The sequence below is a fragment of the Tupaia chinensis genome, unplaced genomic scaffold (genome assembly GCF_000334495.1).
Source record: "Tupaia chinensis unplaced genomic scaffold, TupChi_1.0 Scaffold000443_1, whole genome shotgun sequence".
Classification (NCBI taxonomy): Eukaryota; Metazoa; Chordata; class Mammalia; order Scandentia; family Tupaiidae; genus Tupaia; species Tupaia belangeri.
This window is the reverse complement of record NW_006159948.1, coordinates 1,264,169-1,281,587: the sequence shown is the minus strand read 5'-3', so window position 1 is coordinate 1,281,587 and position 17,419 is coordinate 1,264,169. Positions and strand designations below refer to the sequence as shown.

The 17,419-nt window shown below is 41.6% G+C and overlaps 1 protein-coding gene across 3 annotated transcripts in view; it reads right to left on the bottom strand.

Annotated features, from left to right (window-relative positions):
• TIAM1 (TIAM Rac1 associated GEF 1) overlaps positions 1–17,419 on the bottom strand; it is a 358,191-nt gene that overhangs the window by 27,464 nt on the left and 313,308 nt on the right. For all 3 annotated transcript variants that reach the window (XM_006155262.3, XM_006155263.3, XM_006155266.3), the window contains 4 exons: positions 11,625–11,804; positions 9,864–9,932; positions 9,436–9,561; positions 3,554–3,662 (listed from right to left, as the gene is read on the bottom strand). In XM_006155262.3, the coding sequence (XP_006155324.1) occupies positions 3,554–3,662; positions 9,436–9,561; positions 9,864–9,932; positions 11,625–11,804 (484 nt within the window). The remainder of the gene's footprint in view (positions 1–3,553; positions 3,663–9,435; positions 9,562–9,863; positions 9,933–11,624; positions 11,805–17,419) is intronic.

Genomic DNA, 17,419 nt, shown 5'->3' with positions numbered 1-17,419 from the left:
TAGCCACAGTAAAGCCTCCTGCCCACCCCGACACTCCCCATCCCCACCCAACCCCATACTTCTCCCATCGGGCCCTGCAGGGCATGGAATGCTCCCTCCTAGGGAAAACGTGAGTGACAAATTCAAGCAATCAACCCCTAATACCTGAATAATCTTAAAACCTCCATTTCAAACACTCCTTAGCCTGGTTTTTCTAATCTTTTAAGCATTTCTCTGCTGGTAGAACTTCTTTTGGAAAGAGGCAGAAGAACACAGAAGCAGCAGCGCCTTACAGCTCTAGCAAAGTGGAGCAAAGCTGAATCTCCCACAGTGTTGAGTCCAATGTTAACTCACCCTCGCTTTCATCTGCATCCTAGCTGGCCTAGAAAGCAGCACTGGGGGGCTGTGGGGCCTGAACGAGCAGAGATGCCAGCAAACAGATGATTAGGAAGACATGACTAATGCAGTCCAGGTGCAAAGACTATTGAGGGGAGGGCAAAGTAAAGGAAGAAGGAGGGAGACTGTATCCAAGTGACTACTAGTCGACACATGGGGCTTCCAGGCTGGTGAGCACATCAACGTGTGGGGAGCGGGGTAGGTGGAGGGCGTGCACTCGGCATGTCCCAGAGCTTCTACACCCTTCTTATAGCTTGCCCTTTGCAACTCTTCCATTTGCTATTCCTGAGAAGTATGATAAGCCAGTTAACAAATGCCATCAACTTCTAACCATACACATCCTTCATGTTCAGAACCTAAACACTCATCTGGATTAACAATCGCCAATGGAAATAAAGATATGACCCTCCAGTGGCTCCATACTTTCAACAACAGCATTTGGAAGACCAGCAGTTAGCATAATGGCTATGTTGCTGGACTCCCATGTAGTCTACTGTGGTTTGTGTCCCAGGCCCGGTGGCTCAAAACTCATGCCAGGCGCGTGTGTGTGCGTGCCCAAGATCCTGGGAGGAAAATGGAGGAGAAGGGATTGCAGCATGGCCACCCCCCCTGGGGGATAATCGCTCACTTTCTGTCTCTCTCTTTCTGGCGAGCACATGCCCCCTGTAGAAAAAACCTCTCAAAAAAAAAAAAAAATCAACAACAGCACTTGGTATGTCAAAGGAACACAAAGATTTCTTGAGCAAGTGAATAATTACCCCTCCCCCCAAAACTGGTGGGCATTTAAACAATTCTTCTGATTAAAAAAAGGTATCTTTAATACAAGGGAATGTTTCTTTAATCGCTTTCCCAGTGGTAAAGCTTGTGAGCTAAAACCGAAGATACCGTCCAAGGGCATCACGGACCTGCAAAGGAACTCTTGTCCTCAGTAAGAGAAACTACTGTCGTGGGGAACACCTCCTACGGCAGAGTCTTTCATTCCTTTGAAGCCCCATTAGGCAGAATTACATTCCACTGGTCTGGCCATCACTTTTCTTTCTAAGAACAAGTCCCTGGAGAGAAAGGACATCAGAAACAAGTGCCCAATAGGCCCATGGGCCAGGAAAGGTAATCCAGGCCCAGAGCAGACACATGCGGAAGCTGTGAATGCTGGGGCATCCCACATCTCAGGCAAGTCTAGGAAGTCTACAGCCATGGTGGACAGGGCTCAGGAACCTTCTTCCCGCCCCCACACAATCCTCAAGTCTAAAAATATGGCCATATAGAGTGAAGTCAGGAACACCATTTCATATCAGATCAGAAGTTTCGGGTTCACAGCACACAGTGCAGTACAGAAGAGTCACTCCTACTAGACCTAGCTGCGAGCCTGTTACAAACTGCAGACAAGTACCCTCTTGTTCTCAAAGAGTTCTCTTCATCTTCTTGACTCATTAGGCAATTAGAAAACTGTGGGTCAGAGTCTGAATGGTGGCACAGCGGTAAAATAACCCGCTCTACAAGGCTGACCCACATAGGAACGTTCAGGGTTCCTGTTCGAGACCTCCGTGAGTACACCAGGCACGTGTGCCCATGATCAGAGGCTGGTTCAGGCTGGAGGTGGATTTTAGCATCAAGATCCTATTGGATGTGTTGTCTGTTTTTCTCTGTTTCAGTCTCGCTCATAAAGAAATAAATCAACTTAAACACACAAAGAAATGTGGGTCATACCTACTACTTTATATGACAGTTTTGAAAGATCTATATTATTTTTTCAGGTGTGGAGAACAATGTTCTTGAATTAAGGAAAATCCATGGAGGCAGAATTTAATTTAATTTAATTGAGTGATTAAAAATAACACAAACTAAGGATTATGATTGGTACATAATTTCACTGTGGAGTAAAGCACTCTAAAATGGTTCTTTTAACCAACTCATAATAGAATTCAATGAAGTTTAAAAAGAAACACACACACACACAGAAGCATATGGCCAACACCACACATAAGAAAACACTGTCATGGATGAGTAGTGTGAAAAGAAAATTCCCAGGTCCCCATAAATTGGGGGCTGAGCTAGAATTCTGCTGCATAGACTATCATATCACTACTATGAAGTCTGTCATGACCTGGGGCATGAACTGGGGCAGGTGCTTTTGTTATCCAGAGACGCACTGTGCTAATAGTTCTTCTAATCGGTTTGTCATTAAGACAAGCTAGTTCTCTTTGGCAACAAATATGAACATCACGCATGTAAGTAATTTCATATCCAGGGACTTGATCAGCAGCTGTTACTTGGCAACAATGATGAGGTGTTAAGATTTCCCAAGACTCTGTGAAATCATACTTATAATTGACTCCACCGTCTACCAAGGGAACGCTGCTTTAATCCTTTACCTATCTCCACCAGCACTGAACTACTACTTGCTAGAGACTCTCAGAATTCTCCATCACCATCTCTGAATGCTTAGGAAAAAGTAGCTTGCCAACAGAAAAACTGTACTTTGTTTTACACAAAAATAATTTTGGCAAATAACTCAAACAATTTTAGCAGCAACATTGGAAGCTCTTATACACCTAGGAACAAAAACGGGTAAGGGAAAGATGAACCATAAAAAGATACATGAAATGTAATCAGTTACAACAGAAATTCATTAAAAAAAAATAGGAGTAAGGCAGGAAATTTTAAAACCCCAATGTTTTCACATAACTGCAAAATGACCCATTAATTTTCCACTATTAACTCATTAATAGTGGAGTCACAATTCTCTCTAAAAGAGGGGCTGAACAATGGCACAATGGAAAAGCATGACACTCTGAGATTCAATTCCACATGAGAAGGCTCCTGGTTCAAGTCTGGAGACCTCCCTGAGTACACCAGGCATATGTCTGCCCACAGTCCAGGATTGGCTGAAACTGGGCGTGGATTGTGGTGTTGGAACCCTGTTGTGGGTGTTGTCTCTCTCCTCTTATGGAAGAATAAATAAATAAACTTTAAAAATAATTTTTGGTATATAAAACTATTAATGCAAGATATTATTATACTGCATTTCTAAGTACCCATATTTGTGGCTTGTTGGAATGTCTCTCTGGCACATCGATGATTCTTATATTTTTCTACTAATGCCCCTACTACAGTCCACCACACAAAGAAGAAGCGAGAGGCAATGCCTCCACTGCCACGCGGCACACTGAAGCCTTACCTTTCACCAGGACCTTGGGGACTTTTGTGTGGCTGGCGCAGAAGGCACTGTAGAGCTTGAAGCGGTCAGCATAATACAGAAAGGATCCCCCCAGGGAGAACAGCACTTTCTGGATTAAAGAGAAAAAGTACAGTTAGCTCATTTGCCCCTCTAGGAAAACCAGCAAGGTATAGAAGGGAGCTCCCCTCTGCTCGGCCCTCTCTGCAAATCAGTATCTTCCATGCCTTCAGAATCTTTCCTTTCTGGCTGATGCCCTGAAACGGACTCAGGAAAGTATGAGACCAGAGGGTGACGTAGTGATAATGCAACTGGACCCACATGGGAAAGGTCCTTGGGTCCACATCAAAAACCTCCGAGCACAGCAGCGGTGTGTGCCCATGATGCAGGCCAGTGGGACCAGAGCTGGATTACAGTAGAAAGACTAGTCTTTATGTTGCAGGTACTTGCTGTCTTTCTCATGGAAGAAATAAATAAATACACTTAAAAAAAAGAAAGGGAAAAAAAAAGGAAAGGGGCAAGTCAGCCTCCTGGCTTTGTGAGTTAGGGAGCCAGATGCCACATAGCCAATCCCCCAAGTCCCCTGAGTGTGCATGTACCCTCTGATAATTTTTAAAAAAGGAAAAGGGCCAGTCCTGTAATCTGGTGGTTAAGACAACTAGATCCGCATGGCTGACCATAGGGTTCAAATTTATGTGGCTTGAGAAACATGTTGTACATGTATGCACGCATGCCAAAAATCCCAACAAAATGGAAAAATGGAGGAAAAAGGGATTGTGGTGTGACCATGTCCCGCTGAGGGGTGCTTTTTTCCTCTCTCTCTCTGGCAAGTATATATGTCATCTGGCAATTAAAAAAATAATAATAATGATAAAAAATTAAAAAGGAAAGAATGTATGTGGACCTACAGATTTGTATAGATTTGTATATTTGATGAATATTATCATCTCTGTATTTTTAGTGGAAGAGTCTCTGGTTTTCCAGCCCTGTATCTTTCAGCGACCTATGTGGGATATTTAAATGCTGATGAGAAAACATGTATTTTTGAAAAGGCAGAAATCTCCTGACTTTGCTATCTCCTGTTGAGAGATACAAGAGATAAATCAAATGAAGGCAGGAAAAGCTCACATCCTCAAAAATAGAAAACACATTGCCTTGATCATCACCTCCACCTGCTCCAAAGCCATGGTCTCCTGTAGCAGGGAGCAGATGAGAGCATCAGCAACATTACATAAAGAAGTGTGATCGACTACGGAAATCAGGAGCATCTCCCGGCATATGCCCTGCACAAAAGGGATCAAAACTGGGCAATGGACTTGCCTACTAGGACTTTAGTACGCTTCAGGCAGGATGCGTTTACCCTACATATTTTCTATAAATATGTATGTGAAATAGGCCTCAGAAAAATATCCTCTGTAAATTTCACACTGATCTAGTCCTCTTAAGAAGAGGTTTTGCTTATTTAGACTTAGAATGAAAAGTTAGGTTCCAAGCAAAGACGCAAGGTTCTGGATTTCAGGGATGAACTTGGACTCCCAAAAGTGCAATTTAATTAATGCACAAATGCAGAGAATTGTCTACTGACAAAAAAAAGGAAAGAAAAAAAACAGTTTTATTTTAAATCATACACAACTGGTAATTAGAGGGCTAAATTCTTTTCCACATGATCTTCTTTGCCTCCTTTACTTTTCAAGTCCTGCCCTTACCCTCATGCCCCTGGCTTAGAGGGTATCAGCAGAAGCCACCTGACTGTGAAGTGTGGTTATACTCTGAGACTCTTACCTACTCACAAATTAAACAATAACAGTTGTGAAAATTAGAAAATACTGCACATATAAGCCTTCCCTTTATCCACAATCCCTATCTTTATCCACATTAAAACCGTTCATTTGCTCAACTTAATATTTACTAAGTGTCTACCATGTAGTAACCACAAATAAAACATCTGAGATAATTAAATGCTGATGAGAAAATATATATTGAGGTGTTCTTCTTTTTTTCTGAACTTAACTTCAGAGCACACATTATGCACCAATGGGAAGGACTTTATCAACTAGGCCTGCATTTCTCTCCCTTTTCTCTTCCATAGGAGTTTAAAGGGTCTCCCACAGTTTCTATATGCTTGGCTAAATAGATAACCAGGATTTAAACAGAACAGCAATTGCAAAAAAAAAAAGACAATGACAAACTAGCGAGCAAATCTAACAGTCCCATAGGGGAAGACTCCTGGGTTATCAAGATGCCAACTTAGACAAACAGAACTGGGGCTAGTGGCTAAGGTGTTAGACTCCCATATAGTCAAATACAGTTTGAGTCCCAGACCCAGAGGCTTGAAAATCATGGTAGGCATCTATGTGTACATGCTCAAAATCCCAAGAGCAGAATGGAGGAGAAGGGACTGTGGTGTGGCCATCACCTCCCCATCCCCGCTGGGGGTGTGATTTCTCAGTATCTCTCTCTCTCTGTGTCTCCAGGGAGCACACGTGTGCTATAGCAAAAATCTCTCTTTTAAAAAAATTAACATAAATAAATAATTAATTAGACACAAAGAAGAGAAGCCCATGGTCAGGTGTCTCATTTTGTAGATAGAGGGGGACTATCTGTACAATAAGCAGGAAAGTGAAGATCCCACTTCAGTGCAACCTACAACAGTGACTGCCTAGTGTCAGTCACCAGGACTCGCTGCAAGGATCATCGCACCCTAGGGCAACTCTGCTGACAGTTCTCACATCCAGGCTCCTTTAAGTGGTCAACTGGACCAAAACTCAAAGAGCAGGCCCCTCAGCACAAGACCAATAATGAATAAAATAAATGTTAAGATAGGTTAGGTTAAAACAAAGTGTTTTAAGCTATGTCAGTATCCATCTGTTAATGCTCTGTATTAGGCACATTTTAAAAAATGTATTGATTTTCTTCTATGAACAAGAAAAACAAGAGAGAGTGACAAAGAGGGATGTCAAGGGAAACAGAGATAGTACCCTCAACAGGGTCTCTCAGGCACTATGAAGAGATGACACAAGAAATACCACATTGAGCTAGAATACTGGGTTGAGAGTCCGCAACTCAGCTCCTGAGCTTGTACACTAACATCACACAGACAACTTTCCGCAAGTGTTAGAGGACAGGCGCAGTGAGTGGGGACCCACACATAGATGGACAAAACGACTTTCAACACAATGCCAAGGAAATACAGCAGAAAAAGGGTAGGAGGATGTTCTAGAAAAACTGATTATTCAGATACATGTACACAAAAATAGTAACTCTGATTCATAGATTACAACTAACATATTTAAATCAAAACAGACCAGAGCCCTAACTATAAATTTGAAAATTATAAAAGTAATAAGAGAAAACATGGGAAAAAGGTTAATATTCCTGGCTTAGGCAAACATTTCATAGCTAAGACTTCAAAAGTATGATTCGGAAGGAAAATGGGCCCAGCCGCTACACTGTGTGCTTTGCACTGCTGCTGAGGCCACATAAGAGGTTTTGCTCCCAGCCGAGTCCGATGGTTGCACCTGCGGTCCCAGCTACTCAGGCACCAAGGCAGGAGGGCAGAGCCCTTAGGGCCAGCATGGACAACACAGCAAACCCTGTCTGAAGAAGCTGAATGAACAGCGGTTAGTGTGCCTGGGGTTCCCCTCTACTCAGGAGACCGAGGTAGACATGTCATGACACACCAAGAACCTGTCCAAAACACACATGCATGCACACACACACCCCATCACTGCCACAAAAAGAGAAAAACTGAAACACTGTACTTCATTAAAATGAAAAACTTCTGCTCTTTAAAATACACTGTCAAGAGAATAGAAAGACAAGCCTCAGACAGGGAGAAAATATTTAAAAACATAATACCTACTAAATATAGATTCAAAGAACTTTTAAAATTCAACATAAGAACACAAAAGTACCCAGTAAAACGAATGGGTAAATCATCTGAACAGACACTTCACCCAAGAGGAAATATTGAAGGCAAACTGGATCATTAAAAGAAGCTCATCATCATAAGTCAGGAGAAAAATTAAAATGAGAGCCACAGTGAAGTGCCACGACACGTGTTACTGGCTAAAATGACAACGTAGCCTTAACTTCATCAGAAGAGTGAGAAGAAACTGTTGGTGGGAAGGTACCGTGGGATAAGCACTTTGGAAAACAGGCAGTTTCTTAAAAAGTAAAACATACACGTACCATATGACCCAACCATTCCACTCCTAGTATTTACCCAAGAGAAATGAAAACATGTATACAAATACTGGTATGCAAATATTCATAGCAACTTTATTGTTAATTGCCAAAACATGGAAACAACCCAGATGCCCAAAAGTGAAAGAATAACAAAAGGTACTGCGTGTATATGATAGAATACTGCTCGGGGGCGGGGGGAGTAGCAGTTGGTGTAACAGCTATGTCACTGGACTCCCACATAGTCGACTGCGGTTTGAGTCCTGGACCCGGTGGCTTATACTCACGCCAGGCGCATGTGCGTGTGTGTCCATCTGCCCTGGGTGGTGATTTCTCACTTTCTGTCTCTCTATCTCTGTCTTTCTGGTGAGCACATAAACTCTCTAGCAAAAACCTCCCAAAAAAAAAAAAAACTGCTTGGGGGTAAAAGGGATCAACCATTGATATATGCAGCTGTCTGGATGGATCTCATGCTAAATAAAAGAAGTCACATTTAAAAAGAGCACAGACTGTAAGACTCCTTGTATAAGATTCCAGAATGCAAACATATCTGTCATAACAGAAAGCAGAGCAGAGATAGGAGAGAAAAGGAAGGGGAGGGAAATTACACAAAGACAGGAAAAGACTTTCGGGGAGATGAGCATGTTCACTGTCCTGAGTGTGGTGATGGCTTCGCAGAGGTACACATGTCCAGATTCACCAACTGGTACACTAGGTGCAGTGTGTTGGATGTTAATTAGACCTCAGTTAATGTCTTATATACTTTTAAGTATACAACAGTGACTTGTAAGTCAATACATGAATCGATGAGTTTGGTGACCTGGAGGCATAGCATAGGAAATCTCTGCAATAAAGGAAAACCAGACAGGGAAGGAGAAATAAGCCATAAGAATCCTTACTAAGGCACTAGTTATACATCCTCATTAATGCTGCAAGGACACTGCGTGCTATAAGACTGTCTTCCTCTTAGATAATGATAAGCATTTCCATTAAGCACTGATTCCCAGGACAGGATAAATTAATTTGTTTACTGAGAGACCAAGGGTGCTATTCTAATTTACTATTCTAATAGGCAAAGTGTTACAGGTTCTTCATAAACAGGACAAAAGGTTAAGTTTGGGACATCTTCCAGAGTACAAGTCAGCAAATGAACCTGTGTAATGCCAGCCAGTAGCACTGGTTTTCCCTTAGCCAGACAAACAGGAGACACTGGGTCTGCTCTCCAACGCCCTTAAGAAAGCCCCTGGGCTGGCAGACAGCGTAGTGGTTGAAGTGCTAGATTCCCACAGGTTGACTATGGTTCACATTCTAGGACCGATGGCTTGAAAATCATGCCAGGTATGTGTGTTTGTGTGCCCAAAATCCTGAGAGGAGAATGTAGGAGAAGGAATTATACAGCATGGCCATTTCCTCTAGGGGTACTTTCTCACCTCCTCTCTCTCTGGTGAACACATGCATTCTATGGCAAAAAACTAAAATAAATAAATAAATAAAATAAAATAAAATAAAAATAAAAAAAAAAAAACAGGAGAAAGTGAGCTTCACTGGGCACACTGTGAATGGCAACCCAGTGACCATAATAAACACCAAAGAAAGCATACGGCCTCCTGCAGTATGTTACCAGGGACTCAACTGAGCCCACCAGATGGCCCTTTACGACTTCAAGAGGCAGCTTTAGACTAGGTGAAGACTGAACTTACCTTAAATTGGTCGACTTTCTCAAGCTTTTCCAAATCAGGTACCAGTCTCACTCCATCTTCCAGAGTTTTAAGAAACTCTACTTGAAATTCTACCATTTCCGTTAGATTTCCAAATAGCACATCAAGCTGGAAAATGAAAATGAATTTAATACACCTCATATTTCATACATTTTCATAAATTATCTGCATCTGACTATGAGGTTTTCCTACCGATACTGTCAAGATCATGACCCCACAACCAGAGGGTAGGTTGCTGCTTATTCTCCAAATGCATGCCAAAGCTCACCAGGCAATCACCTGATCTATTTGTTACAATTAAATGAATTCAAAATGCTTTAAATATTATGTGAACCCCTCTTTCCTTTTCCTTCACTAATAAGTCAACTTGCAGTGTGGCCCTCCCAAAGTTAAGATAATTTCCACCATACCTCATCTTGGGTGAGAAAAGTTTCCTTTTGAAGGGGTTTCAGGTATCTTTCCATGAGACAATTTAAGTCCTAAGAGGTGAAAGGACATCTCATTAGTACATCTAAGAGTCTATAAAGAATCTAAAGAAGAAAAAACAGATTGTGTTCCAAAGCCACCGTCAGTCTTTAGGTCATTATTATGATCCATTAAAAGCAGGGATCAGCCAACATTTTCTGTGAATAACTCAGGCTTTGCAGGCCATAAGGTCACTGCCACAACTACTTAACTCTGCTCTTGTGGCATGAAAGCAAGCATGGATAATTTATAAAGAATAGCTGTACTCCAATAAAACTTTATTTGCAAAAACAGGCAGCAGGCTGAATTTGTCCTGAAGGCCATAACGTGCTAACCCTGATTTAAATTCTAAAATATGATCACTAAAAAACAGTGCACACTGCTTTTTAGTGGAATATGTAACAAAAATGTTAGAATAGTATAAAGAAAGTAGACCTGACACACTTCTGCCCAGACTCAAAGTAGATAATGAACATAATTCCCTCAAATTTCTCAAAAATAAAATTTTTAATATGAACTTTAAAATATATTTAGAGGGCCGGCAGGTGGCATAGTGGTTGAGTCGCTGGATTCCCACTGCTGATTGCAGTTCAGGTCCTGGACCCGGTGGCTTGAAAATCAAAAATAAATATTGGGTCATCAGAAAAATCATTACACATTTCTGCACAAACACACACAAAAAAACAGAAAAATACAGGGACCAGCAGATGGCATAATGGTTATGCCGCTGGACTGCCACATAGTTGACTGCAGTTCAAGTCCCAGACCCAGCTTAAAAAATTCACAGCAGGCATGTGTGCATGGGTGCCCAAAATCTCGAGAGGAGACTGGAGGAGAAGGGACTGCAGCATGGTCATCCAGCCTGGGGGACGATTTCTCACTTTCTGTCTCTCTGCCTCTCTGGCAAGTATACACACCTGATAACAAAAAATTTCTTTAAAAAAAGAAAGAAAAATATGTCATGACTTTTCCACCAATCCAATAGATAAATTTAAAGTGAATAAAAGAAATTTAGAACGATCAGAAGGATCACTTAATATTCACCATCCTCTCCTTTCTCAATCAGTAACTTATCATTCAATGACTTGCTATCTTTATCTTTGTAAATAAGAGGTCTTTAAAAAGTTTACAGAAATGTATATTGTGAAGAACTATGCATGGACTTTGGTTTCTTTGCACCAAAGTAAATTTATGCTTTAATTACATTTTGCCATGCACTTTTAAAAATAAAAAAAGAATTATTTATTTAATTCCATTTGTTGTTGTTGTTATTTTTATTATTATTAATTTGATCAGAGAGAGACAGAGAGAGAGAAAGGGAAAGTGAGAGAACAAGCCTCCAGGTCCAGGACACAAAACTGTGGTCAGTCATGGGGGAATCCAGTGCCCTTAACCACCACACCACCTGCCATGCCGTGCACTTTTTGAAGTCCCTCATTATATACTTACACACACTGGAGCACTGACATATTTATTAAAATTGCTGTAAGACTGGATATGGTTCCTTAAAACACAAAAGGAGATCTTAACATTCAGAATAAAAGCCAGATTCCACACAAGACCAAGATACTCTTCGTTCTTCTACCAGGACTGACGTTGTTAGTTAAAAACAATACAGACACACCAAACTTCACTTCTTCAATGAAGGAATGAAGCAGAGGGAGGCAGACTCTGCAAGAAAGGGAGGGCCAGGAGAACAGGCGCACCTTCACGTAGGTGCGCTCGGTTTCCAAGAGCTCACAGATGACTTTGCGTAGCTTATCTGCATCCGAGAGTTGTCTCATGGTCGCCAGCTGAGGCCCGGTGGGGTCCTGAGGAGACGGGCTTGGGTCAGAGGGGTTCATCTCATGCAAACTGCGGCAAAATGCGGCCACCTGTTCTGTACTCTTCAGAGCACAGTTGAAAAGGCAAGGCAGATGGAGTTATTGTCTGACACCTGGCCCTCCTCATGGCACTCTTCCTGGTTAATTAGTATCACATATGAATTACATCTCAAGTCTCCCCAAATTGCTTCAGAAACATACACATAAGAGCTCAAAACAACTGTAATAACAACTGCTAACATATAGAGAATGCTCACCACAGGCCAGGCACTGGTCTGATAATTTAATCCTTCTGCTTGGAAAGTGAGAGTCATCATTCCCATTTAACAGCTGGGACAAGAGAGGCCCAGAGAGGATAAATAACTCATCCAAGATGAAAGAGCTCCTAAGTGGCAAGCCTTAGGATTTGAACCATGCCTTCTGGTTCCTAAACCTGTGATCTTACCCACTCCACAAGAAGTTGACAATCAGAAGAGACAGAATTACTGCATTTTATCTAAGCACAAGAGAAACTAATTATCAGGCTTTGGGTTCAGAACACTATTATTTTATTTTATAATGTTGCAATACAATTTTACAAGGTAAGAGTTCTCATCTCTGTTAAAAATGGACACTGAGGCAACTTTCTAGATAAAGACAGATACCTACACATTTTTAAAAAGTTTCTTTCTCTCCAGCTACTCCAAAGGCAGAAGGAAACCACTCTCTTAAGATAAAGAAATTAACTGGCTCTAAAACAGGGCTCAATGAGAAGTCCCAGTTTCTACCTTCCCTTTACAGGAGATGATTCAGGTGAAGAGCACAGAGGTTGCACACGATTTTGATATCCATCTGAAATTTAGGATTCTAAGATTCTAAAATTCCAACTTTTCAAGCTACCTGAAGGATGGGCTGCTGAAAAACCCTAAGATTGGTGGTTTTCTTCCTTGTCTATGTATTGGAGTCACCTGGGGAGCTTTAATCATCCCAGAGCTCAGTGCATACCAGGTCAATGTAAACAGAATGTCTAAGAGTGAGGTGTGCAGGTATTGGTATATACATATTTTAAAATTCTACTACGTATTATTTATTTCTTTCATGAGGAAGTAAGAGAGAGGGAAAAAAAAAAAAAAAAACAGACAGAGCACCCACCCAATAGGGTCTCAATAACATAATCTATTCCCAACCTTAGCCAGGCCCAGACCACAGGCACATGAATTCCGGTGTACTCAGGGAGGTTTCTGGATGTGAGTCTGGAACCTCCCCATGGGAGTTCACCTTACAGAACACTGCATTTTACTGCTCTGCCACCACCCTCTCTCTTCTTTCACACACACACACACACACACACACACACACACACACATTTAAAAAGCTCTCTGTAGGGAACCAGCAGTTAGCGTAATGGCTATGTCACTGGACTCCCACGTAGTCGACCGCGGTTCGCGTCCCGGACCAGGTGGCTTAAAACTCAAGCCGGGCGCATGTGCGTGCGTGCCCAAGATCCCAAGAGGAGAATGGAGGAGAAGGGATCGCGGTGCGACCATCCCCCCGGGGGGTGATTTCTCGCTTTCTGTCTTTATGTCTCCCTCTGTCTGTCTGGCGAGCGCATGCCCCCTAAAGCAAAAACCTCTCAAAAAGAAAAAAAAAAAAAAATCTCTCTATAATTTCTCCAGGAGGCTATTTTGTAGTATAAAATCTAGTTTATTAACATGTGTTCAGGCCTAGCCAATAGGTTGAATCCCACTTGGCTGATTACGTGATTTGATTACCAAGTTCAGAGGCGCTTAAAAGATGCACTGAGTGCCTGTGTGTGCATGCCCAAAATTCTGAAAGGAGAGAGATGGGGGGGGGGTTGTGATGGGACCGTTCCCCATGCAATGCACTCGCTCTCTCTTGGTCTCTTTCGTGAGTGCATATGACCTCTGAGAAAAATTTTTAAAAAGAAAGAAAAGAAAAAAAAGTAGAGCCAGGACCCAAATCCATAGAATGTTGTTTTAATTCTCTCACGATTACCACATCTCATTTGCTGCTAGCACTAACCCTGGTTTTACATTCCAGAAAGTATTAGTCACCTGTCAGCGGCACCAGTCATCGTTTTCTATGGAATTACATGCGTCAGACATTAAATACCCCACAAAGAATTTTCTTTGCGGTTACTGACTAGAAAAAGTTCGCTAAAATGGACTGAATTGTATGTATGAGAATGCTCTCTCAATAAGATTGTTAAAGAAAAAAAGACTACAGAATTACCGTGTAACCAGGCACCATTTAGGGGGTGCATTTGGTTTTCTTTTTTTAAAGGTTTTTGTCATAGGGAATGTGTGCTTGCCAGAGAGAGACAGTGAGAGGGAGAGTAGGAAAACACCTCCCCAGGGGGCATAGCCACACCACAATCCCTTCTCCTCCTGGGATTTTGGGCACGCATGTACATGTGCCCTGTATGATTTTCAAGCCACCAGGTCTGGGACTTTAATTGCAGTAGGCCACGTGAGAAGCCAGCATTCTAACCACTATGCCACCTGCTAGCCCAAATGGGGATTTTCTAAAAAGCTTAACGAGAAAGACTAATTTGTTTAGTTGTTTTTAAGTTTGCTCTATTTTTAACTTTCTTTCTTCCATGACCGAGGGAAAGACAGCGCCACCCCCAGTCTTCACACGGCAATCCACCCCCACTTTCAGCCAGCTCCAGAATGAGCACATGCACACCCAGCATGCTCAGGGAGATCTCCAGATGTGAACCCAGAACCTTCTCAGGAGGATCAGACTCACAGAGTTTGGGTTACTGCTGCACTACCATCTGGCCCCAAGTCTACTTTTTCTTGGTAATTATTTATTTATTTTACTTTATTATTATTATTTTTTAAATTGCTATAGGGCATATGTCATTAGACAGAGACAGAGAGAACAAGAGAAAGAGAGGGAAAGTGAGAGAACAAATCACCAGGTCCGGGACTTAAACTGTAGTCAGCCATGTGGGAGTCCATCCAGCACCTCAACCACTATGACACCTACTGTCCCCTAGGCTACTTGTTTTTAAGTCAAACTTGTTTTACTAGAAATAAACTAAATTTAAAAACCACAAGGATTTATTAATTTGATGTTATTTTTATACCTAATATGGACTTTGTCTTAAAATTCAAAAGGAACAAATCCACTTATGTTAATGAAAATTTTATGTGCCTTTTAGATGATCTAGTGACCACTGTAGTAGGCAACTCATAACAGAGTCATGGTGAGGAGGAACAAAAACCAATACTGAAATGACAATCTCTGGGCAGAGCTGACAAACTGCCCTGTTCCCTATCTTATCCAAAACTCTGCTGCTTTGATTTGGTTCCCAGGAAAGGAAGCTAACACAACAAACACGCACCTGACCTGTAACATACACGATGCTTTTCAAATCTTCCAACTGTAACCACAATTGACTGTCCTTGAAAAAAAACACATAGGACAACTACTACTCATGAGCAATACCCCCACCACTGTAACTCCCCTGGAGGCAGTGTCCCTGCCTGTCCCTCATTTAGACAAGTTGTCCACGTGAAATCAGTCCCATTGTATATGATACCTAGTATGTCTCACAATTTCAAAAACCACAGATGTTACCAATACGGGGCTCCAATACACATTAAAGGCAACAACATTCCAAAAGACGCTTCTTTTTGAGCTCCTAATTCACATCCCATCTACTTGTTACCAACCTTGGCTATATCTCAATAAAATGATGGAGGTGATGGGACAGAGTTTTCATTTCCTCTGTTCTTTGAGATTTTTATTTCAAGGCTGTGAAAAAGACTCATGACTTTGTCCGTATGAAGTTCACCACCTCTAAGGTTTAGCGATCTTAGTTTTAAGCAGGAGAAGTTTAGGTTAGTGGGATGTGGGCTAGGTATTCAGGGCTCTAAACCAAGCTGTGTTCTATACAACCTCACCCCCAAACAGCCAGGCCACCCACCTTTCTCTTGTAACATCCCCCTAAACTAGTCCTAGAGTATATTAGGAGATTATCGTAGTATCCCAGGGCACACCTAAAAATTCTTTCACTTCCATTTTGGAGAGTTCAGAGGCTTTGGCATCCTGTCTTTATTAGGCAGATTCTTAAGCTTAGGATAGATTTACCCAAGTGGTCTCTGAAATTAAGCAGGGGCAAAGCAACCTCTTCACTGGCAACTCTGTTCACTGATGCAGGGTAGAAACTCTCAGATTATCAATAAGAAACTGAGTTTGAATGGGCATAATCTCTCTGCTGTCAATTAAATGTTATTTAAATAAAGAATTAATAAGTAATGTAGAATTACAAATGATAATACATATAAATATTGCCAAGTGTATTATTTAGGAGACTCTTGAATTTTTGCTTAGGAACAACTTAAAAGAATGTGATCAAGTTTCAGAATTTTGTTTTACAAAAATATAACCCTAAAAAATATCCTGTGAAGCTGGCCCAGCAGGTGGCGTGGTCGTTAGGGGCACTGACTCCCACATGGCCAACCGCGGCTGAGTCCCAGACCTGGCAGTTTGCTTTCTCTCTTTCTCTGTCCCTCTCTGGTAAATTTAAATAAATAGATAAAGTTAAATAAAATAATTCTTTTTAAAAATCCTTTGAAGGAAGTATGAATTGTAGATCTTCTCTAAAATACATCCATCTACAGATTTTGTTCATTGTGGCCCAGCCTGTAATCTCCCCAAGCCCCCTTTATTGTGGTTGGACTTCTTTACATCAAAATCCAGCAGGACCTTCTCCACATGGCATAGCCATGATGCAGGAGGACTCGAGTGTCCATTATTGAGTGTTAGGCGGCATCAGGTCATTCACACACCAAGCACTCTACAGTGCGCAGAAAGGTAGCCCCAAGGAGAAGTTTCCAACACGCTCCCACAAACCAAGCGTCCTGAAACTGAGATGAGCAGCTAAGGACTCCTGTGAAGGGAAGATAGCCAGGGCTTCTCCAGTGGGAAAAGGACAAACCTCTCCCGACTTGAGGGCTGTAATCAGTCACCCTGGAAACCAAAAAGCACTTACAGGCATTTGAGAGTTCGATATTGTTAAAGGAGAGCAGAGCTGTTACTGTCACATACAGAGAGGAGAGGACACACTTGAGGCAAGAGGAAATGGGCCACTTTACGGAGGCCAGCATGAGCTCAGTGTTTATAATACCGCCTTCCTCCTGTGGAAGATGAAAAGAAAGTACAAGGAAGGGGGGGGGGGACTTTTAAGTAGACACTATCAACTCAAGCTACCCAGCTGTTTAAGCTCTTCCTGTTATGCAACCACTGAAGGCAATTTCTCTCTCTAGATGAGTTCAGAATTCTAAAATTGTTCTTTGAGCCTGGCTGATTTAACACATCCCACAGATTTAAAAGGGGCCAGAGTGGCCTAAAATATTATAACCTACATTCAAGCTTTTTTCAGGGACAAACGCCAAAGCAATGTATCCCACAATTCCAGACTATTTTGTACAAAGGTGATTCCTTATGGTTCTCTATCACCATTTTAGTCTCTTCTTGAACAAATTCACAGAAACATACAAGAAGGACAAAGGCTTACCTGGGTAAATCATGCATTTTCAAGGTCAAAATTAAGGTTTCATTGATTGACATAAAGTCTAGTAGTCAACAAACTTTGATATTAGTAATAAACTACTAAAAGATTTGATTTTGTTAAATTATTTGCTATTAACCCACTACATTTTCTT